We start from the raw sequence: 24,392 nt of genomic DNA, 5'->3' as shown, positions 1-24,392 counted from the left end.
TTGAATTTAGCATTGTGCTTGTAGCGTCGCCCATTCACAAAACAAAGGGGGTTGTAACAATTAACCAAATCTTTATGTTCAATTAAGTAAAGTTTTTTTTAATTTGAAATATTCTTAAAAAGAGATAAGATAGTACTTTATTGATCCCAACACAAACATTTCCCAAATTAGGATCAATAAAGTACTATCTTATCTCTCTTATCTTATCTTATCTCTTTTTAAGAATATTTTTGCATCAACCAATTATTTATTATAGTATCTTCCTGCATGATGTCGACACCGTGTGTAATACGAATAATTATAATGTGGACATTTATTTTTTTGTTTTGTACGGTGTATTTGACAATCCATTTAAAAAATACACTTACATGGCAACACTAAAACACACTTAGAAAACATCAATGATATCAAAATATGACTTTTTTGTGATCCTTGTAGTATTTAAATTAATTAAGGTATTCAATTCAATCTCAATTTAGATAAAGGTGTACCTGTGCATGGAGATAGTGGATCTAAAAGCACCAAAATGTTAATCAAACCATTGTTTCTATTATCATATGTAGATAGATAGATAAGTACTTTATTGTAGGGTTGCCAGAAACTGACCATGATCTAAATCGATTATTCGGCAGCCCTGGCGAATAATAATCGATTATTCGACCGACCCGCACGCACCCGCACGCAGGCTTCCTCCAAGTTTACAGTAAAACAAACTGGTGGTGTGACCAATGGCCATTTACAATTATTAATACTATTACTATTATTAGCATTAGTCTATATTTTGGTTGAAACTAAGCCAGGAAAAGAAGAAATATATATATATATAAATAAAATCGATTTTTAAAAATAATATTCGATTATGGAGACTGTAACGAATAATCACTGGCATCCCTACTTTATTGATCCCAATTTGGGACATTTTTGCATTGCAGCAGAATAAAAGACAAGGCAATGTACAAAAGAGAAATCAAGACACAAGAAATAAACAGTGTACTAACTGGGTTGTGTTTTCAGGGACATCACAAACATGAAGGGGACCATCGTGGCCCAGGTGGACTCCAGCGAGGCGTTTCAGGAGTTCTGCAGCACGGGTTGTCTCGGAGCGTACGAGAACAAACAGAACCCGCCCAAATCAATCCTCAAAACCAAATGTACCGTCTGCGGCAAACTCACAGAGGTCAGTCTGTCTGAATACTCCTTTCCTTTACCCGTCACTCTCAATCAGAGCAACGCATGCCTCTATGCTCCTGACAATGGAATGAATAATTAAGTAGTTGAATAAAGTCTAAAGAGGAAGAACCAGATGTGTGAAAGTCTGCAGCTGTTCTCGTCCGTACTGAAGTATAATCATGGCTTAAGCAGTCTCCAGGTGTTTGTAATAATCTGACTCCCTGAGGATGCACAACATTACTAACGTCCTTAAATATAATGCAGTCCAACACACAGAGTAGAGTGTGGCTGCCGTCTAAAAAAAGTCCTATTCGTCACCCTTTCCTCTCTTTTCTCACCCCTTAATGAATGTTATCTTACCCTCATTTCATCGCCTCTGTCTCTCCTCTTCTTCCTCCTCAGGCTGCTTTCATTCAATATTTATACCTTTCTTCTTCCTCGTCTGCCTTCACTCTTCTCTTGTTCTCTCTCCTTTCTTGACTTCTCTTTTTTCTCCATTAGTAACATTCAGTATGGTGTGTTACGGCCTCCAACTCAGTCTCCATGGCATCCTTGAACAAAACTAGTCTCAAAATTGGAGAGAATAGTTCCTCCCACTTCAAAATAAAGCCTTAGTCAACTAGTTGGTGGTTGTCCCAGCTCCTCAAGTGTATCCAAATTAAATTAACCAACATCCGTTACTTGAGAGCATTGCAAGACTTTCCTCAGTGTTTTCCAGCTCTCCCATTCAGTATCAATCTGTGGGATGTTTCTGCATCACGGCTAACCAGTACTTCTGTCACATAGCAACCACAGCCATCTGCATTTTTGCATCACTTATGCATCCTTCTTGAATCATTTGCATATAAAAGCAATAGCAATGCCCTTATCAAACTACACTTATGCTTTCAACAACCTCTGAAATGTCTAAATTGACCAATCAGAATCCAGTATTCAACCAAGCTGTCTAATAAAAGTCTATAGCCCCTATGACTGCGGCTGCTAACGTCAGCTAACATGTGGCTTATAGTGTATCAGTCAAATAAACTCAAGTGTACGCTAACTGTGGAAAGGTAAATAAAGTAAAATTGTTCAACTCTTGCAGTTTTCCCTTCTGCATTTCTCTCCCTCTCCAAAGATCCGGCACGAGGTTAGCTTTAAGACTGTGACCCATAAGATCTGCAGCGACACGTGTTTCAACGTTTACCGGCGGGCCAACGGGTTGATCATGAACTGCTGCGAGCAGTGTGGAGACTACCTGCCCTGCAGATCCACCGCCAACCACTTCCTGCTGGTGGACGGCCAACAGAAGCGCTTCTGCTGCCAGAACTGCATCAGGGACTTCAAGCAGGTACTGTAGCTAACTAACTGTGTGTTCATAAAGGGTTATAGCAACCGAAGGATGCAAGTAAAACAGCCATAAATATTTCTAAATGGTATTGGTTGCAGTCTTTGAGGGGTGGAGGTGTTTTTATGAATGTACCAAAAGAAAATGTTTCTACTAGCTGTGTGTGTGTGTGTGTGTGTGTGTGTGTGTGTGTGTGTGTGTGTGTGTGTGTGTGTGTGTGTGTGTGTGTGTGTGTGTGTGTGTGTGTGTGTGGTGTGTGTGTGTGTGTGTGTGTGTGTGTGTGTGTGTGTGTGTGTGTGTGTGTGTGTGTGTGTGTGTGTGTGTGTGTGTGTGTGTGTGTGTGTGTGTGTGTGTGTGTGTGTGTGTGTGTGTGTGTGTGTGTGTGTGTGTGTGTGTGTGTGTGTGTGTGTGTGTGTGTGTGTGTGTGTGTGTGTGTGTTTTCATTCAGCCATATCCATTTAAAATTCAACTATTTCAATCATTTCAGCTGTGGTGACCCTGCCTCCTACACACAGCCAGTTCACTGCCCCCACAGCTTCTGTAATGTACTACAGTACAATTATTAACCTGACCTTACACCTCCTAAAATATAAGTTCAAACCATTAATGGGGAATAAATATCCAAGTGGACAGCAAAGGATCATTAAATGAACGCAAAATCAAACCTTAGCTCTTTTATTCTACTGAGTTTCCTCAAATTGTAATGAAGTAAATAAAGTAATGAAGATTTTTTAGGCTTTTACGGGGAATCCAGAGGAAGGACATCTTTAAATATCACTCAGTTAGATAGTTGTCGCTTGTTAATGTGTAAATGATGACATACAACAGATTTTCGGTAAATAGTTTTTGAGCGTAGCGCCCTAAAGCGACTAACAAATAGGAAAGTTAACAGAATAATACAATATTTTACAAAACAAACGATAAAAACAGTAAATGTCACAGATCTAAGAACAGATTAACCATGGATGAGTTTCAGCATATAACCACCAGGTTAAGTATATCTTCTTTAAGTCAAAGTGCTGTCTTTATGATGGCTGATCAAAGAAATCACCAACCAGTCTCTCTGTTCAAAACGTCCCAATATGTTTATGATCTCCAAATGAAGATAGGCCTAGTTTAAATGTCTTTTTCATTTTAATGCAAGATATCTTTTAAAACATCCAGTAATCCTAATTTTACTGGATGTTGTTGTGAATAAATTGTGTGGCAGAATAATATTAGCCAACATTTTGGAATTGTATTTGTTGCTTGGCAACACCAGCTTATTGGATATTACACCGATAAGAATAGAAGAATCTATGGAGTCTAATTCCAGTGTTATTAAATTCAGCCAACTATGAGCGGATGTTTGTCCAGCAATGAGCTCTCGTGTACAAGTACAAACGTTTGTGGATGATCTAATCCTGGCGGAGAGAATTATTATTATTAGCATTTCCATTTCCGACCAGCTATGTCGTCAACGTTTCTCTTGGAAATACACAACTGTTGACCGCTGGCAAACTGTCCACTCCTCTAATTAGAGAACATGTATTTTGTAGCAGCAGGAGATAAACTCTTAATGATGTTATGCCTGTCAGTTTTTAAACAACAAAGGGCTACAAATCCATTTAGTAATTACAGATTTGCACCCAGAGGGAAATGATATATTATCCACACACAGATATCATTGAATTATCCTTGTTGTACTGAGAGAATGATGCTTTGTGTCTCAGGGTGCATATTCAAGACGTTATCAGGTAATGCGATAATTATTAGATTTCTAGGCCTCATGTTGCTTCTCCTGGTCACTGTGAAGATCGCAATGGTGCTCTAGGAGGAGATTCAGGTGATAAGGGGGGGGGGGTTACCTTGGTTGCTGATTGGCTAATGGTTACACAAAACAAAACATCGTTATGACATCATAAAGTGGCCAAAATCTGGTTTTGATAGAAATGGATCAGGACAAAAAGAGAGAATCTTTGTTCCTTTTATTTTAGCATAATAGGTGACCTTTTAATATAATCTTATAATCAAGTTGCTTGCTGTTCTGACGTCATGTCTCCCTCTCTGTCACAGGCCAACAGTAAGCTTGCGAGCTGCCTGACGTGTAAAACTCTGATCAAGACGGGCGAGGTGCTGCACAGCCTGGGGGCGTCCGGCACCATGGGCTCCTACTGCTCCGTCAACTGCATGAACAAGAGCAAGATGGCCTCCACCTCCTTCATCGGTGAGTCACACACACAACAGCTTTTGCATCAACAACAACAAAAACATTTATAGTTGCTGTGACACAAGCCAATTCTGAGAAATAAAAAGCCAAGTGGTCAGCAAGTTGTCCTTTAATGAACCACGGCGCTGTTATCTTGTCGCAAATTGATGCTCAAAGGATGAATTTGTTTAGGCTTTAAGGGGAATCCAGAGAAAGGAAATATTAGAATATGACAAAATAGGGTAATACATGCTTAAAAGTGAATGATGATATACAAGTAGAGTTTCACATAGCTGATGCACATTATTTTTAAAGTCTATCCTGCCGATATCGGTTGCCACTATTTCTAAAAACTATATTTGACAGCATAGACCAACATTTTGTTCTTTTATGAACAATGATAATTAAATGGTATGCATCACCCTTCATACACAGAAACAGTTTTTCTGAACCACATGTTTTCAGGGATAGTACTATTATTGTTTTCTAAGGTACATCCAAAATATTCTTTTCACTTTCAAAGTTTTACAATGCTCAATTTTCTTTTTACCGGAAAAGGACCTTCAGGTGAAGTTCTGTTGATTTCAACAAATCCGTTAAATTATTCAGCAGATTTGAGCGACTCAAGGTTATGTGGTGAAAGCTGTCTGAACGTTTATTTGTATATTTCCATGTTCAGATGATTGATAATTGGCTCGACAGAGGAGAATAGAAAAGCTGCTGTTAACCAGAAAACATCAAATGTATTGCCAGGCTTTTGATGTCATTTGATCTTCTGTAAAAGGACCTTTAAAACAAAATCATAAGCTTGTGTATTAAATGTATTGTGTGTGAGTTTAATGTGTGTTTAATGTGTGTGTGTGCGCAGCCTCAGAGCCTACATGTCACTTCTGTAAGAGGAACTCTTTACCGCAGTACCAGGCCACGCTGTCGGAGGGAAACATCCTGAACTTCTGCAGCTCGCAGTGCGTCACCAAGTTCCAGGTGAGAGCTCTCTGACGTTACAAACTACTTGACGTACAATTTTACAATGGAAATGAAATAGTCATACCTCTGATGTGCTCTGGATTAATAGTTCAAAACACTATTTGCTTAAATGCAGCTGCAGTGATGATAATAATAATACATTTTATTAAAGGCGCCTTCCATGACACCCAAGTTCAATTTGTTAAATATTCTAAGAGGTAGAAGCAACAGAACGTGATAAAAACACAAACATACCATCATGGAGAAGACAATTAAAGAGGACACAAATGCTAGGGACAGGTTATTCAGGGAGACAGATGATAGGGAGCACTACAGTGAGTAGACTGTTCGGGACAGGTGGGTTTTGAGGAGGGACTTGAATGTGGTGATTGTGTCAGACTGTCGGATGTGAAGGGGGAGAGAGTTCCAGAGTTGCCAAAAATACGCACACATACTAATCTTATGCAAAACATGTTGAAACAATTAGATTAATAACGACTTATTGATACTTGGTTTTAACTTGTGTGGATCAGAGCTTGTGTCCTAATTTCTTTACACAATAATACGGACATAAACTATACTTGATAAGAAATCAAAGTTGTGAAAATGAAACCCAGATACACCATTATCATTATTCGTATGAACAGCAGCTCAAAAAACATGTAACAGCTCAGGTTCTCTCAGTGGACTCCATGACCTAATTAGCTTTTTAAGCACCACATTGCTACATTTACACTTTAACAAGAATGTTGTACTATGACTCTATCCCTGTTTACCACACACTTCATATCATAACACATGCATAACACCCACATACAAAGACAAGTTTGTGGGTGTAAAAATATCTGCAAGTCAATGTATTAATTAGATTAGTTAATTACCTCTGTAAGTACAACCACTATTACGTTGGCCATTACACACGTGAACAGTTGTTAATTTTCTCTTTTATTTATTTTTTCAGAACACCACTCTTCAAACGGCCACCAACGGACAGACGGCGCTCTCCACCAGAAACAACGGCGTGCAGCTGAAGTGTAACTACTGTCGAGGAGTGTTCAGCCTGAGGCCGGAGGTCCTGGAGTGGGAGGTGAGACCATCAGGAGGGAGAGATTTGTAATTTTTATTCAGGTATCATCGACGAACTGTCCCTTTTTTCACTTTCACTGAGTGAGGGGAATTTGAAGTGTGACAGCAGCAGAAGAACAAAAATGTGTACAGATGAATAGTAAGGTTACAAAAAAAGAAAAATGGGACTATACAACCATTTAACGCCAAAATGACAAGGCAACTAGTACAAATACAATATGACCAGTGTACTTAAAGGGGACCTATCATGCAAAATGCACTTTTTGATGTCTTCTATACATAAACATGTGTCCCCGGTGTGTCGGGGAACTCACGCAGCGTCAGAAAATAAAACCCTCTCTCTTTTCCTCCGTACCCAAATCTCTAAAAACGGGGGAACAACGGAGCTGATCCAGATTTGCGTCCGAAATTACGTAATATCTGAAATGTGGACCCACGGCCCAATCAGAAACGTTGCTATCAGAAACAATGCCCGACTGTTTTGGACGTAATATGGTCAGTGTTTACATTAGCATCGCTAACACTCAGAGCTAACCTGTGCTGGAGAGCATGTGTGTGAAGAAGCAGGAAGTAAAAAGGAACTCACCTTGTGGTATAACCGGCAAGAGAGAAAGCCTTTGATCTCCAGACTGTTTCAGAGAGAACCCTTGATAATCCATGATATGGCGTTTCATCACGGCAGCATTTAGTTTAGACGGTAGCTGCCGGGTCCCACATGAGCTCAGACCCTCCTTTTTTTTTTTTTAAGCTTTATACCTCAAATCAGCACTTTTGAAACAGGAAGTGAAATAGAGGGATACGAGGCATGGCTAGAATGGGTGATCTGTTTGGTATTTTGAGCAAAACACTTCATAGACATGTTTTTTATATATTTGTATATATCTGAGACCTATGCTATTGCCTAAAAATAGCATGATGGGTGACCTTTAAACTTTAGTAGTGTAAAACAATAAAGATGCTCAAACGTGTGTCTGCAACCAGTCAATGCAATACTTTTTTTTTTTAAATACTTAAGGAAAACTGTCAATCATTCTGTCGGTTCTAGCTTCTCAAATGTGATCATTTTTGTATTCCCCTGTGATCATAAATTCCAGTACAAATGTTTTGATTTTGGTCTTTTACAAATCAATGCATTGGTGTCAACTTGGACTCCTGGAAAGTTGTCATTTTTGACACGGATATTTTAGATTTGCATAAATATTTTTAAATAATACAAATTCACTGGAACAAATAGATTTTATAGACCTAACGATTAAGCAGTTAAGTTAAGAAAATAACTGACGGATAATCAAGTAGTTAAAGTTGCAACCTAAGTCCAGCTCGGCTCAGGAATAAAGTGACGAGTTAAGAAAACCTTTGTGTCAAAGCCGATTATAAAAAATGTAAATCATGCACAATGAGCATATACGTGACCCGCTCTATCGAAATCAGTCGGTAGTCGCAACGGCTCATTTAAAAATAAACGTGGATTTACGTAAAAAACTATTTTTTCGGGGTTCGGTGTTTTGTTTGATTTAAAAAAAAAAACAAAGTCTTGGCTTTCAGAATATGAAACTTTTATTTCCAAACTCACACGATAAATACATTTTTGAAGCTTGTAAAGGGACGAAGACAGCTCTCACTCGCAATCTGCTCTTCCGCAGCGCCGCCCCCCTCCCTCCGGCTGAAATTATGAATGTAAGCGTATAGTAATCATAGATAACATGGCAGGGTCCGTTACAGTTTGTTTTCATCTGATTTCAATTAAACAAAGTCTTGGCTTTCAGAATATTAAACTTCTTTCGGCAAATTCAGATGATAAATACAGCTTTGAAGCGTCGGCATAATTACAAGCGGAGAACGGAGTAACTTGACGTCACAGCAGGCGTAACAACAGCCGGTGTTTCTCGTGAGTGTTTTCCCCGGGAAACAAACACAATACACACAAACGCAAAATTACAAACACACACACACACACACACAAACACGCGCGCACACGTATACACACACACTCGCGAGCTTCCCTCCAAAGGAAAATATCTTCCCTCCGTAGTATTTGATCATTTGCTAATAATCAATCAGATCGATGGATTCCAGAGGAGAGAAAACTTTGAAGGCCTTTTTCTCAAAATGAGGACTCGGTGACAGTCATTATATAATGTGACATATTTCGCTTAATATTTGAAGTACAAAAACAATCCTGATATCATTAGAAAGCTAGGAATATCCTCTTTCCAACAGTGTGTATGCAACTCAAAATGTGTCTTCGGGTCAATGCGACTGATTTCGATAGAGCAGGTCACATATGTAATTGAATGTTTTAGACATAAGAGGTTCAATACATATATCCAAATGTGTGTTTGTTCAGGAAAAGGCGTACCAGTTCTGCAGTAAGACGTGCTGCGAGGACTACAAGAAGCTGCACTGCATCGTGACGTTCTGCGAGTACTGCCAGGAGGAGAAGACGCTGCACGAGATGGTCAAGTTCTCCGGAGTCAAGAGACCCTTCTGCAGCGAAGGTATCAATCTGCTTTCCTCTGGAGGACACTTCGTTAATCTGAGTCATTTTGAAGTAATCAGAGACTGATCTCATGCAATGGAGAAAGCAAAAAGTGTCACATTAAATCACTTCATCTCCCATGTTCACAATATCAAAGGCAATATCCAACATAGGCTCAAGATACCTACACAAATGTGCACAAACTATGTATTGTGCTTATCTATGACATGTTAAAATGTACAAGTGCTTGGTATTTCTCCTCATCAACGTACTGTATGTTAATCCTGATGGCAGACAGGAGGTTTCCCACCTCTTAGGGATTTATTAATACACATGCAACCACATGACTTTTATAGTACAATTAAATCTGTGTAAAAGTTATATAAAACAACTAAATATGCAGCATGACGATTGGTTTGTGTCTTTGTGTGTGTTCAATACTTTTGTAGTGATTTTTAGGCAAAGTTTAAAAAGGTTTGTATATCTGTTGTTTAATATCCAGGATTTAGCTGCCTCTAGTCGAGATGGATTTCCTTTTCATTGACAATTGTCTTTGTCTTTCTCTTTCCTCCTCTTCTCTTCCTTTCCCCCCCCAGGCTGTAAGCTGTTATTTAAGCAGGACTTCATCAAGCGCCTGGGTCTGAAGTGTGTGAGCTGTAACCACTGCAGCCAGCTGTGTAAGAGAGGTTTGACCCGGCAGCTCGGAGGCATGACGCGAGACTTCTGCAGCGAGGCCTGCGCCAAGAAGTTCCACGACTGGTACCACAAGGTATCATACTCACTGAAGCCTTTAATAAATGAACACACAAATATATCTGTCACAGCTTCCTTACTTTGCTTCCATCAAGTAGGGCTGCACGATTTGGGGAAATAATGTAATTGCGATTTTTCTGACAAATATTGCGATTCGATTTGTGATATTTGTTTTTAAGCGACCCAACGGAAGTTTATTGTAAAATGCGGCCATATCTCCGGCTAGGAAGGTCGCATCAACATGCTCCCGTCTCTAGCACCCCCGCAGCCCGAGCTACGAGTGAAAGAACTAAACTTACATGAAACTTCCGTTGGGTTGCTTTAAAGTCGAGCTTCAGTTTAAGATTCACCCTGTAATAGAAACATGTGATGGAGCATTACTAACCTGACCCAGATGGTTCACCAAAGCATCTAGGAAAGCTCCATTAGAAGCCATTTGGAAAGGGCAGGCACTTTCAAAAATACTTGGCAGGTGATTGGATCATCTGTCAATCACCTTCTATCATGGGCCACTTCTGATTGGTTAACAATGGCTGGTACATGTGGAGCACAGCACTTCTGATTGGTGTGGATGACTGACACACAAGAAGAACAAAAGAAAATAAACACAAATAAATCTCAGGCTTTGCGATTTTGATAATCGCATCATTTAAAATCGTGATTTCAATTTAAAATCGATGAATCGTTCAGCCCTACCATCAAGCCACTCAGACGCTTTAAACAGACCGTTCTAACGCATTATCTGTTCATTTCTTGGTTTTACTTACAGTTGTGAGGAGTTGTTCTCCTTCTGATGATGTGTTGATGCTAGTCGCGTTTAATCTAAATAAAATAAAAACATTCAAACAAACATTCAACAAAGAAAATATGCCTCTCTTCGATAGTCAAACAAAGCAAGACAAAAGAGGCACAACTCAAATACAAGAATAAAAAACAGATCGTCTTTCTATTACTTTATGTAGGCTAATATAACGTCCACACAGGTTGCCCATCTCTGTGTCTTTCAAGGCGCTGTGGGAAATGTAGTCTTTCATAGTCTTGACTACAGAGGTCACCATTAAGTGACAATATTCAGCTTTTTTTGATCAAATCTAAAGACTGGCTGTAACGATATAGGAATATGTTTTTGTGTCCTGAAGTTCCTCTTGTCTCCACCAGGCGGCGAGGTGTGACTGCTGTAAGGTTCAGGGGAGCCTGACGGAGTCTGTGATGTGGAGGGAGGAGATGAAGCAGTTCTGTGATCAGGACTGTCTGCTGAAGTTCTACCTGCAGCAGAACGACCCCATCATGGTCACACAGAAAGGCCCCGAGAACTGCACCGTGGGTAAGAACTGATTCAAAGTCAACTTTATTGTCCATCTTTCAGTTTGTGTGTACAGACGGAGAGATCGAAATACCGTTTCCCACAATACAAAAATATGTATATCCTATATATACATAATCACGACACATTTATACATATGCACACATTAAGACATAAATAAAAGCACCACAATCAATATATACAATATAACAGTCACTTCAATACCTTTGGGAAATGTACATTAGTGCAAGATTGTCCAGAGCAGCGTAAAAAGTGTTTCTGTGTTTGTGCACGTGTGTTTCCATTTGACCGTATCAAGCAGGTTTTCATTACGTTACATTTGATTGAGCTGATGCTTTTATCCAAAGACACTTACAGTAAGTGCAACCAACCATGAAACACACTCCAAAGAGTTAGCGTCCTGCAAGTGCATTAGCTTTTAATTAGCCATAAGATGTAAGTGCTATGTGCAGGATAGATATTTATTTTATTGTTACAGGTGCAGTTTTCTTTTCCATGTAGCAGAAAATGTACGAGGGAATGAATTCACTTTATCGAAAGCATATTTACACAAAAACAAATATCTTGCCTGCCTGCTTTATTTGACTATTTATATGTCAATCAGATTTCTCTATGAGACATTAATGTGATGTTTTTTATTTTCCTCTCTACATGGTATGAAGCGCAAGGGGTCAAACTTGGGGTAAGTGAGAATTTGTAAACATTTTTATAAGGTTTTATTTGAGTTTCTGAGACATCACTTGTTGCTTTGTCTGAATTATTTGTTGTGCATTCGTCTGCCAACATGTAAACAAATGTGTTCTAGAGATGTTGTGTATCCACTTTGGATCTATTTGGTTAGCTGAATATATTTTCTGCTTTACAAGACTTGTGTACTTTCTGTCCTTTTTAGAAAAACCTAATTTTATGGTTTAACTAACGGTTGTTTTGTTAAAGCAGAAGCCACATTTCTGTTTGCAATTGAACCTATTCATGTTAATTGTTGTACTCTTGTCTCTGGCATGTTGCAGATGGTGAATCAGGGCACTCTGGCGTACGCTGGTGGAGGTTTGATGAGAGACGTGAAGAACAAGGCGGTGCTCTGCAAGCCGCTCACGCTCACCAAGGCTACATACTGCAAGCCTCACATGCAGAGCAAACTCTTACAGACAGGTAAACATCCAGCTTACTTAGAAGTGTGCAAAAACTGAAGTAGTATTTTCTTTTGGGTACAATATTGGTGAGATAATGTTAAGTTTGCATAAGGGAAATGATATGATGTAGAATTGGGGCATTTCTTCAGTTCATGCCGCTTTACCTACATAATCACAACTTCTTGATGCATCAGTAAACACATTTGCATGTATAATGTTATCGGCATATGTGTGTCCACAGATGTAGACGATGGTGTGAAGAGGGAGTATATTCCTGTACCGATACCTGTGCCTGTCTTCATCCCCGTACCCATGAACATGTATTCCCAGTTCACCCCCACTCCATTCACTCTGCCTGTACCGGTAAGACATGACAAACGCACTGATTATTCATGCTAAACGGCAACAAGACTTTAACATACAATAGAAAAAATCTATAATAAACGTTAGAATAAAATCCTTTATTGTGTCTATACAGGTACAATGAGATGAGTAGAGCTACTCCTTTTTTTAAGGTGCCATCAAAAATACAAAAAACAAACGAGACGTACAACATTCAGGAGAAGACAACATACAAAAGACAAGCATTCATACTTCAATATGCTGATAAAGTTAAAGTGCAGGAATATATCAGTTTAAGTTATAATTAGGGCTGTCCGACTGGCTGTTGGGAGGACCGGGAGGGTGTGTGTATGTGTGGCCCGAGCGAGCGAGAGAGAGACCTTACGTGCATTGTTGTTGTTAGCATCCGGTGCTAGCTAGCTGCGCTAACGGATATGGAGCTGTTTAAATGAAAACAGAGGAGCGACATTTCGCCACAACTGCGCCGAGCACTTGACTTTATGCAGGAAGCCAGACAGTGGGACATTGTACGAAAAGTCAGCACACTCAGCACGGATAGTGCAACATGATTGCAGCGTCCAGGCAGCTCCCGTTCGAGCATATGCCTTGAGTTGCACATAGTTCCAACGATCCATCTCACACACACACACACACACACACACACACACACACACACACACACACACACACACACACACACACACACACACACACACACACACACACACACACACCATTTGTATTGTATTATTGTATGAGAGGTTCCAGATTGAATTGAAGGCGAATATTTGTAATGTTCAGAGGTTGTTGTGTTTAATATTCATGAGAGTATTTGTCATTGTTCAAATGATAATAAACATTAGCATAAAGCATATTTGTCCACTCATATGTTGATAAGAGTATTAAAAACTTGAAAAATATTCCTCTAAGGTACATTTAGAACAGATCAAAAATGTGCGATTAATCGCGATTAACTATGGACAATCATGCGATTAAATATTTTAATCGACTGACAGCCCTAGTTATAATACAAGGCTGCTTAAGTGTCTGTTGTAAGGTCGAAAAGGAAACGCTGAAATGAGGAAACACCTGTTAGTTGTTAGTGTCACCCAAGCAAAGTAAGCCATTCATTAATTAAAGTTGTGATGCCCTGTGTTCTCCAGGTCCCTGTGCCTGTGTTCCTGCCCACCACCCTGCAGGGGGCGGAGCAGCTCATCCAGACCTTCAGATATCTGAAACGAGAGGCTCCCTCAGACCCTCCGGAGGCCGATAAGCTCTCTGAGGCCGAGGTGATTTCAGACGACGAGAAGCCAGGTACACTCATGATGTCTCCATTGATACACAAGAGATGATCTACTTCAGTGTTTCCGCCAGACCAGGGCTGAGAGGGGGGGGCTGGGGTGTGACGTCACGTTGTGTCACGTGACTTGAATTTTGAATTGAGCCGTCCCTTATAGATACTATCTCTTTACGTATTAGTGATGGGAATTTCGGCTCCTAAACGGCTCTTCATGTTACCACAGTTTACCACGGAGCCTCAGTTTTGCCGCTGCGAGGCTCCGGCGCTCGCATTCCACGCGCGTGCTCCACTAGCACCCCCCGACAAGGCTCTCTGGCAGGACACTTTCCGTCACAGGAACACGCTTTTGCTGGCGGCGAAAATAATCTCCTTTGCCCCTCCAGATTTTTGGACAAATGACGGCAAGACGCCCCCCTGGCGGAAACGCTGATATACTTAATGTGATGAATGCAGAGCTTATGGACATTCTTGAGATTTCATTTGACTTAGAAATACAGCTCAACAAACTGGAAACATGTACTAAGGTTAAAAGTATTGTCATATTTGATTTTCGGCATATCCCACAGTTCAAAAAGTGTTGACTGTAAACAACCTGGCTGTGTGTTTCAGACGTGAAGAGGGAGCGTCGAGAGAAGAAGGCCTCGAGCAGCAGCTCAGAGGAGGAAGAGGAGAAGGATGAAAAGAAGGACGAGGATATGGAGGAGGAGAAGGCGGAGGAGAAGGAGGAGGAGGATGAGGAGGAGGAGGAGAAGAAGGAGGAGGATGAGAAGAAGGAGCAGGAGAAAGAGGAAGAAATGGAGGATAAAGAGGAAGGAAAGGATGAGGAGGAACAAAAGGATGAGGAAGAGTACGAGCCCGACCTTGACCTGGAGGCAGACTTTCCTCAAGGTAAACACCTACTGTACATTTACTTTAAGACCTATAATGCCTAGGTAAAAATTAGAGAATGATTTGGAACTAAGCCTTTGTCTTATCACCTACCTTACCTGGTTTTATCTGAGTAACACAGTGTCTTCACTGCATGAAGACACTGTGTATTCATTCTTACGGCAGGAAGAGTCATTTGCTTTCCTCCCTGACTGGATTTATAGTTTTATTCTGTGACAAAAAAGCAAATAGTTCACCAGATGTCCTATTATACACACATGCATTTCCAAACATTTGGACTAGCTATGTTGTAAATGTATTATCTTTTCAATTTACACACGGCATCTATTGCACGTCTGTCCGTCCTGGGAGAGGGATCCCTCCTCTGTTGCTCTCCCTGAGGTTTCTCCCATGTTCCCCTTTAAACTGTGGGTTTTCTCCGGAAGTGTTTCCTTGTACGATGTGAGGGTCTAAGGACAGAGGGTCTAAGGACAGAGGGTGTGGTATTGTCATACTGATATTCTGTACACACTGTGAAGACCACTGAGACAAATGTAATACGTGATATTGGGCTATATAAATAAACATTGATTGATTGATTGATTGATTGAGATGTTGTTTGGTGTCTCAGCCTCAGAGCATGTTCCAGTCCTGGAGGGAATGGACGAGGACCTGGGCTTCTCTCTGCCTCCAGTGCTGGCTGAGGAGAAGGAGGAGCCTGCGCCTCGACCCCAGCCCAGGACACAGGTAGGAATTCAAACAAATTGAATAGAATAGAATATATCTACATTTATATATAACGACATTTCTTTGGCAACTCTCACTGCAGTCAAAAATAAACACAAATAAATAAATAAGAGTGATAAAAGCAGAGGTAGTAGTGATGACAGTGCAACGAGATACAATTCAATGTCAATGTGCATATTTACACTTACAGTCTACAAACGTTAAATGTACACAACTGTATTAATGTAGTGTATTTCTAACTGAGTGTTTACAAAAGGGTTATAGTAACCAAAGGATGCAAGTAAGATAGCCATAAATATTTCTAAATAGTATTGGTTGCAGTCTTTGAGGTGTGTTTATGAAAGTACCAAAAGAAAATGTTTCTACTAGACATTTTAAGGTGTGTGTGTGTGTGTGTGTGTGTGTGTGTGTGTGTGTGTGTGTGTGTGTGTGTGTGTGTGGTGTGTGTGTGTGTGTGTGTGTGTGTGTGTGGTGTGTGTGTGTGTGTGTGTGTGTGTGTGTGTGTGTGTGTGTGTGTGTGTGTGTGTGTGTGTGTGTGTGGTGTGTGTGTGTGTGTGTGTGTGTGTGTGTGTGTGTGTGTGTGTGTGTGTGTGTGTGTGTGTGTGTGTGTGTGTGTGTGTGTGTGTGTGTGTGTGTGTGTGTGTGTGTGTTACAGGGGAACAAGAAGCAGGCGGTGGAGGAAGGCTCAGATTGTGCCTCGTCTTCCTCTCCAGCAGACAGACTGTCGGGGCGGTCGCTGCCTCTCAAAGCTCGATACGGAGTCAACGCCTGGAAACGCTGGGCGATGTCTCCTGACCAATCAGACGACACCAAAGTAAAGGACAGCTCCAAACCAGGTGCGCTAAACCGGATCATGATGAGTAGTATGGAGGACTAAAGCTGCTGTTATAATAATTCAAGAAATTATTCAGTAAAATAGAAAATCTTCAGGTTAATTTGAAAAAAATATATAAAATGTATATAAAAATGTGTTTAATTATTTTTACATTAACTCTTGTAATTATTTATTTTCCCATTTGATTATTTCTATGTGTACATTTGATTCATTTGTTGACCTTATGGTTATTTCTTTCCATTTTATTTATTTTTCTTCTCTCTTGCTAAGAGCTCTCCATGTTTGTTCTCCTGCAGGTCGGTCTAAAAGCAACCTGCTGTCTCTGAGCTCAGAGGAGCTGAACGCCGCTCTGTCCCGGTTTGTGAGGGAGGTCTGCCGGCCGGGGGGCGAGCGCTACTCTGCGGACAGCATCTTCTACCTCTGCCTGGGGATCCAGCAGGTGGGTACCGAACCAGGGAAACAAAACTACAGAAACACTGCAGCACAAATGCAGCAAGTCATAGACCATGAACCCCCAAAAAGTAGAACATTGGAGCTGGACACAAATCCTTGAGATTGCACGACATGTCGGTAGATCCACTCCATTTGATATAGGAATCGTTTGAATGCCAGTTATAAATTCACATGAGGTTTAACACAGAGAAATGTCCGCGGCAAAATGAACACAGCGAAAAGAAAAGAAAAGAGACAGAGGGTTCGAGGGTCTCTTCAGATACAGCCACACATTTTTTTTAAATGGGAATTAAATGATGATTGAGATTTTTTTAATCAAATCCTAATCATTGTGCCTATAAAATAATAACATTATTCGTCATAAAGGAAATTGTTGTGCAGCAGTTGCAAGAAAAACAGGAACTCATTTCTGGTGTGCTAGGTTTAAACTTAAAACACAAAAGCATGGAGCATCCGGCCCTGTGGTCGGCCCTGTGGTGCATGTCCGACATTGTCCGTCCTTTTTTTTCTTCCTCATTTCCTGTCCCCTCTCTGTCTCTTTAAAAAAAGAAGCAAATATTCCATACAAAAAAATAATTAGAAAGCTATTTAAAAAGAGATTCAAAGGCATGGCAATATTTGCGATGTTAGCAGTGGCGTTATCACAGTACTAGTTATTGACTTGCTCCAAACTACTGAATATAATAACTAAAATAACATTTCTTTATATAAAATCTAAACATTTTCAATTTTAGATAATGTCATAAAACAAGAAAAAGACTTGGCATAGTCAACTTTCCTTTTTTTCTTTTATAATGCCATTTGTAATCATTTTAGAGGTAGGAACTAACGTGAGAGAGGGAGTGTTCCCAGAGGGACGGATATAACAGGCGCACAGTCTCTCCTTCCCTCACATGAGAACAGCAGCAGAACAGCATGGCTGCAGACATGAGAGCAGGAGAGCCCAAAGTCATCTGGATGGTGGTTTTTCTCAAAGAAAAATGTAAGATTAATTTAATCATTTTGTAAAAACAGACCCTAAACTATTCTCTTGTTTATTGTGAAGTTTTACTGAGTAATATAGCTTGAAACACCGGGAATTGTCTGCGACCTTTTCTGGGCCTTGCTTCTGTATTTCCCTCCTTTTTTACTAATGTATTTTCAGTAAGTTAATTTGAGGCTTTTTGCACGGATGAGAACTTGTAGTGTTAATAATAATGTTTTTGTGTCCGATGATTATACTGTGATTTGCTGTTCACATTCTGAACAACAGTGTTGATACTTATAGATATGAGGACACTTGCATCGCAGTACGGTGTGCAGCAATTAAGCAATCCAGCTTTTTTAATTGTACATTTTTTAGTTATACTTTTATTTATTTTAAACGTGATTTTCTTTCTTTGAAGCATCTTCACTCCAAAGGCCGGACTGATGACCTGTTCAGCGACCCGTGCTACCTGCTCTTTGGAGAAGAGCTGAACAAAGTCTTGAAGGACTGGCAGCCCAGCGTGCTCCCTGACGGTGAGTCCATTAAAACATGTGCCTTCACCAAGAAGTGACCATTTCCCGATGTCTGCTCAGAAGCTCCACCTGCTGGTGTAGATGAACTCTGTGTCCGATGATTAGAACCATTTTGCTGTTCACATTCTGATCTCTGTGATTGGACTTTTATTCTTATATGAGGACACTTAAGGGTAGGGTAGGTAAGTCACTTCAGAAACACTTTGTTATATTCCATGGAATCGTATTGTGCCCTCATTGGTCATGCGTGTTCGTGTGTTGGAGGAGGGGCTCTGTGAGGAAGTCTGAAGGAAGGGCCAGATTTTTTTCGGTTGGGTATTTTCAAATTCTAGCGCACTCGAGCTGGTTCCTCCATTCTTACCTACCTACCTTTAAACAACCAAATGAATTCTTTAGTTACAAAACAGATAACTAGTGTGGTGGCTGTGAAGAGGCATTTGTTCGATGTAAAAGGTGGGATTTTACACATCCTTTTAACAAGTGTTGCGCCCCCCCCCCCCCATATTTTTAATGACCTGTGAATGTAGTGTTGAATCATTGGGGAAATTAGGGACAGGGGTGATGTTTAAAAAAAATCCAGCATTTACAGAATAAGACAACTGACTATATATAATTGTGGGGGGGGGGAGATTTCCCTTTTTTATACAATTACTTTAATACACTTGTGTTCGTTTTACTACTAAAGTATTTGAGATTTTGTTACACCTGGTCAAAAAGTACGAGTTAAAGTAAATGCTGCATTTCATAATGTCCTGCACAAATAAAATCGATGAAGGGGCATAACTATTCCTTTACCCCGCACCTAATCTCCACCTTGGATCCTGCACACTGCTCTCTAGTCTAAAGATGTTTCCTTGTTTCCCTCTCAGGCTCGCTGTGGGGCCGGGTGCAGGAGCAGAGTCTGTGGAGCAGCCGGCAGCTCGGCCAGCAGAGTCCGGACGCCCTGCTGCGCTCGCTGGTTTACCTCAACACCAAACACCTGGGGCTGCGCACCGTGGAGCAGCACCTCCGCCTGTCCTTCGCCAACGTGTACGGCCCCGACACCGTGCATCCTGTCACCAAGGAGACCAGCGTGTGCGCCCGCGTGCCTTCCCTCTCTCAGGATCACAGTGGTGAGACATGTAGCAAAGTCAACTTTATTGTCAATCTTTCAGTTTGTGTATACAGACGGAGAGATCGAAATACCGGTTCCCAGATATATATATATATATATATATATATATATATATATATAATACCGTTTCCCTCAATCCCAAATACAAATGACAGATTTTTTCCGGCTGCGTACTTTCAAATTCTAGCGCACTCGAGCTGGTTTCTCCATTCTTACCTACCCTACCTTTAATGTGCAGATGTTTGTGTCCGATGATTATACTGTGATTTGCTGTTCACATTCTGAACAACAGTGTTGATACTTATAAATATGAGGACACTTGCATCGCAACAACAGACACATTTTTACATATGCACACATTAAGATAAAAGCACAACAATCAATATATATATACAAACTAACAGTCATTTCAATATCTTTGGGAATGTACATTAGTGCAAGATCGTCCATAGCAGCGTAAACATTTGACATAATGAGACCGACATTTTTTGCAATTGGCATTATCTCTTAAACGGCAGCCATTAATGAAAAAGTTGAGTTCTAGTTTATGTTGGAGGTTCATATCTTCAGTCGAGAAAATCCTAAATGTTTTATCTTCATCCTTTGTTCCTTCAGTGCAAACAACAGGGAAGAGGAAGCGGAGTTCAGAGGACGGCGATCAGGACTTTGAAGCAGACGAGGACTCGGGAGGCTCGTCTGCTCGCTGCCCGGTGAAGAAGAACGAGACTCGCCTGTACGACCTCTACAGATCCAAGTGGTGCGTTCAATGTCTTTACTGAGTATCTTATCCAGAGGAACAGATGAGGGGAATAAAAACAATGACACAAATAAATCTCATGCTCGAGATCTTTCCGGGAGTATTAATTGTTAGTCTGGCTGCAACAGCTAATGGTTCTTTTACTGCATATCAAGCGTTCATTGTATGATAGTTGTGATCTGTGGAAAGCTAGAGTTAGTGAGAGTTGCTCCATTGTGCGTCCCTCAGTCCTGTGATTATAACTCATTGCTGTTCACATCCAGAACTACAATGTTGACTTATTTAAATATGAGGACTCAGTTGTCACTTCTTTCTCAATTATTTAAGATATTCAGAAATATAAACCTCCTACATATTTCCCCTTTTCTACAGCCTTCCTATCCTTAATTTGTAGACATCTCTTTCCTTGTATTGTCACCACCTTCTCATCCTCATCTGCTTTCTTTCCCCCCTGCAGCCCGTCGTTGTTGCGCGAGCGCCTCGACGTCTTCTACGTTCAGCCGGACCCCTCGTGCGGTCCCGACGACCCGCTGCGGTTCAGCTCCACGCCGCTGGAGAGACAGATCCTGGAGAGTCTGCTCACCAGAGTGCTCCTGGTCAGAGACGTTTACACAGACACACCCCACCTGGAGGAGGAGGGTGGAGGTGAAGCAGCAGCTGGGGCAGAGAGAGAGTAGCACCTTTTGACTTTTGTTTGCAGAACACTCAGTGGAGGAGGAAGCAGGAGGAAGATAGAAGTGCGTGTGCTTTTCCTGCGTCTCACCCTCTTCCCTCACTTGCTGTTTCCTCCTGGGGAGGGGCGTCCACAACCACGAACTGGAGGAGGAGGAGGAAAGTGGTGATGAAGAGCAGCCCAAACTGAAGAGAGTCCTGACATGTGACCTAACTGGGGTTATGGGAGGAGCTTTAATCTGTTCTCATCGTGTATCAACGGTTATCATATTCTTACGTTATCAGCAGCAGGCCAAAGGACAGCAAGTCGTGAAGCTTTGTGTCCTCACCATCGCTCCGTGGATGGAAGACGGAGCAGAAGAACAGTTCAAGAGTTATTTTTACAAAGATTTAATAGGCAGAGGAAGGGTCTAGTGCCCCCATATGAGCAGATGGAAGAGGGGAGTGCAAGACTGGAGAGTTCTACAAAAGCGAGCAGGTTGAAATTCCATCTGTGGTTGCATGAACTGTACAGAAACCGATATTCACGACTGTTCCGTTCAGCAGCTCACCACGCCACATTAACTGATGCTCTATATTTCCAATTTCTATTTTAATAAAGGATGATAAAACACCAAATGTACTATTGCGGGAAAATATTTTTGCAATGACCCGTCAGTGATTTAACTGTCATTCTATCCACTTCACTTGCTGGTTTGTAAAGTACCTACTGTTAAAAGAAAGCAACACTAATATTGGGTTGAAGATTTAAAATCCTTACACACCTACTGTTAGTCTGCTGGACTTCTGCTCAGGTAAAGTTTGTCTTGGGGTTTTTAACATGAACTGTTGGAGTTTCCTGTTTCTGCGTGATCTCCATCAGACCTTTTGGCTCGGCAGATGTTAGCCAAGAGAAACATTATACTATATTTTATTCCAAACTAGTATATCACCATCCAATCGGAAGACAACTTGCATTGGTTTCTGTTTTACTTTGTACCTGGATCAGAAAAGTGACCGCACCCTTTTCCATTGCTGTTAGAAGGGCATCTTTTGTACCCACATGTTTTTAAGCAGATCAAATTGTCACCCAACTCGATATTAAATCAATTAACATGATTTGCTCCTGGGATTTGTTTTGCTACACTTCCAGGTTTAGGACAACTGGTCCAAATGTCTTTCTGTTGCATGTTATCTTCTGTCCACAAAAAGACCACTTCCTCAGTCAGGGTGACTTGCTGCTCTCACATCATAACTGAGCTGCGTTAGTTTCTTCCCATCATCCCTCACTCTCTTCCTGTCAGTTCTGCTCTCAGGAGAACCCGTTTTCACCACAGAGGATTTGGAGGAGTCTGATCCCAAGACAGTAAAAAGAGGACTTAATGTAACCCTCATGCTCTCTGTGGTGCGGGTCAAAGACAACCTACAGACATCCTGCGTTTCTTCATGGACTTCAAGGGAACCTTCAGTGATGCGATGTAGCATTATGGGCGTGCTAAACCCTGATTGAGTTGCTTTCAAAGTGTACATATCTCTGAAACAAGATGGAGTCAACACGGAGGGGAAAGAAAAACACCCAGTGAGATCTTCAGCTTGACCAAACCCCTTGACTATTTATTTATCCTTTCATTAGTTTATCCTCTACGTCGGGATGGGTTATTTCTACGGGTGCCATTTCCTCTTCAGCCCTCGTTCATTAACAACCTGCTGCACCCCTTCGCCTCTCCTGAACATGAAGAGTATTCAGACTATTTTAGAGAATTATCTTTCTGCTTTAGATCCCGTGTTTGTACTTCCCTGGCTTGTCTCTGCTATTCCGAGTCTCCCTTTAAGACTAAGTATTGGTTGAGTTAAAACTGAGCACTTTTCAATAAGTGCCCTTTTCTTCCAAGCTGTTTAGAGTGATAGCGCTGCTAAAATGACGCCTATACAAACTGGTCGGACATTTTGTTATTTTTCTTCATTGTTTTACACTTGTTTCTTTGGTATTTTTTTTTTATTCATGTCCGTAATGTCCCCATTCTTTTACTTTTCATTTTTGGAGTTTAATTTGCTTTCTGATTGTTTCAATAAATTGGAGAAAGTGTCATCAAGTTTAAAATCGAAGTGAATATTATTTGGGATTAGTTTTTCCTACTTTCTTGTTCACATAACTTTCCTTTTAAAGGGAGAACACTGAGATGTGAAGATGAATGAAATATACACAAGTTTTCTCAAGTGCTCAAAAATAACAGTAACAACCACCATTATTACTAAATCGGGAAAAAAAACTGACAGAAGTGGATTAAACAGAATACGAGAAAACACTTCCAGAGTTTTAGTTTTTGTAAAGGGCGGGTGTTCCTCTTCGTTATTTTGTACACTAGTGCATCTAACACTCTAGAATTGCATTTGAGGAACAGTTTTTTGGGGGGCATGGAGGGTAAACATTGGGCTATTGCTAACACCAGACCAGAGTCCCTAAAACCTTTTAGATGTTGGAAGCTAACTGAACTGACCCCGGATCAGAGGCCCCAGGTCAGACCTGTTGCAGACGCTGTGGCTCTAATGCCGAATGTGAATGTGCCTATCTGTACATACTGGAAGTGAGTGACTGTGACTTGAGTCTGATGCTTTGTGTGTGGTAACCCTAACCTATGGTGATGTTTTAATTTGCCTGTAGTAAAAACAAAGTCAGGTAACTACATTAGTGTTCAGTTCGGAGATTTCTTTCATGTGTTTGGATTTTAGATTGTAAACATGCTCCTAACATCATGGAGGTAAATTGAATATCCATTCAAAGCAGTACAAAATTGCTACTTGATCTCGAAGGGGCCCTATTTGCACATTTTCAGGTTAATATTAGTATTTAGTGTCTCTACTGTGACATGTCTCCATGTATGCTTTAATGTTCAAAAAGCTCTTTTGCTCATACTGCCTGCCTGTGCTGCAGCAACTCTTTTCACCCTCTGTCTGAAACCAGAGCCCAATAGAAGCACAAGTGTTAATGTAACTATCTTCCAGAAGTAAACAAAAAGGGTCTGTAAATTATCCAGAGTAACTAGGAACATTTTCGTTACCCAGCTCTTACCTACATATTGTCCTGCAATCAGAATATTATATGTTATAGTCCAACTGTGCAATGTCAGATTTAATAACATTTTTTCAGTTCGTCCTCACCTTTTTGGGCGGAAATTGGCATCAGAAGGTCAGAATATAATGCTTAATGTCTTAAACATTTCACACCTCTGGTTCAAGTTCTAGCTCAGTTTGGATAACTATTCACAGAAATGTGAAATGTCAAACTTTATGACAAGGTGAAGGGTGGATGACATTAGGCAAGAATTTTCCACCTGATTAAAGTTACTAGTGTTTTCATTGACACAACATGGAGGCCTCTTTGTGTTCTGACCTTCCTCAC

The 24,392-nt window shown here is 40.7% G+C and overlaps 1 protein-coding gene across 3 annotated transcripts in view; it reads left to right on the top strand.

Moving 5' to 3' along the window:
* Positions 1–22,111, top strand: part of zmym2 (zinc finger, MYM-type 2) — a 41,650-nt gene extending 19,539 nt beyond the window's left edge. For 2 of the 3 annotated variants that reach the window (XM_034201451.1, XM_034201450.1), the window contains 20 exons: positions 1,015–1,177; positions 2,288–2,500; positions 4,553–4,703; positions 5,554–5,669; positions 6,613–6,738; positions 9,085–9,235; positions 9,813–9,985; positions 11,128–11,293; positions 11,956–11,975; positions 12,304–12,445; positions 12,668–12,789; positions 13,932–14,082; positions 14,678–14,956; positions 15,567–15,682; positions 16,338–16,518; positions 16,814–16,956; positions 18,356–18,470; positions 19,340–19,582; positions 20,200–20,341; positions 20,799–22,111. In XM_034201451.1, the coding sequence (XP_034057342.1) occupies positions 1,015–1,177; positions 2,288–2,500; positions 4,553–4,703; positions 5,554–5,669; positions 6,613–6,738; positions 9,085–9,235; positions 9,813–9,985; positions 11,128–11,293; positions 11,956–11,975; positions 12,304–12,445; positions 12,668–12,789; positions 13,932–14,082; positions 14,678–14,956; positions 15,567–15,682; positions 16,338–16,518; positions 16,814–16,956; positions 18,356–18,470; positions 19,340–19,582; positions 20,200–20,341; positions 20,799–21,018 (3,133 nt within the window). In that variant the 3' untranslated portion in view covers positions 21,019–22,111. Of the gene's footprint in view, positions 1–1,014; positions 1,178–2,254; positions 2,501–4,552; positions 4,704–5,553; positions 5,670–6,612; positions 6,739–9,084; positions 9,236–9,812; positions 9,986–11,127; positions 11,294–11,955; positions 11,976–12,303; positions 12,446–12,667; positions 12,790–13,931; positions 14,083–14,677; positions 14,957–15,566; positions 15,683–16,337; positions 16,519–16,813; positions 16,957–18,355; positions 18,471–19,339; positions 19,583–20,199; positions 20,342–20,798 lie in introns of all 3 variants that reach the window. The other variant, XM_034201449.1, reaches the window with a different exon arrangement.
* The last annotated feature ends 2,281 nt before the right edge of the window (positions 22,112–24,392 follow it).

Source organism: Gymnodraco acuticeps, unplaced genomic scaffold (assembly GCF_902827175.1).
Source record: "Gymnodraco acuticeps unplaced genomic scaffold, fGymAcu1.1, whole genome shotgun sequence".
In the NCBI taxonomy this organism is placed as follows: Eukaryota; Metazoa; Chordata; class Actinopteri; order Perciformes; family Bathydraconidae; genus Gymnodraco; species Gymnodraco acuticeps.
Note: the sequence above shows the minus strand (reverse complement) of the source record. Positions and strands in the feature narration are given on the sequence as shown.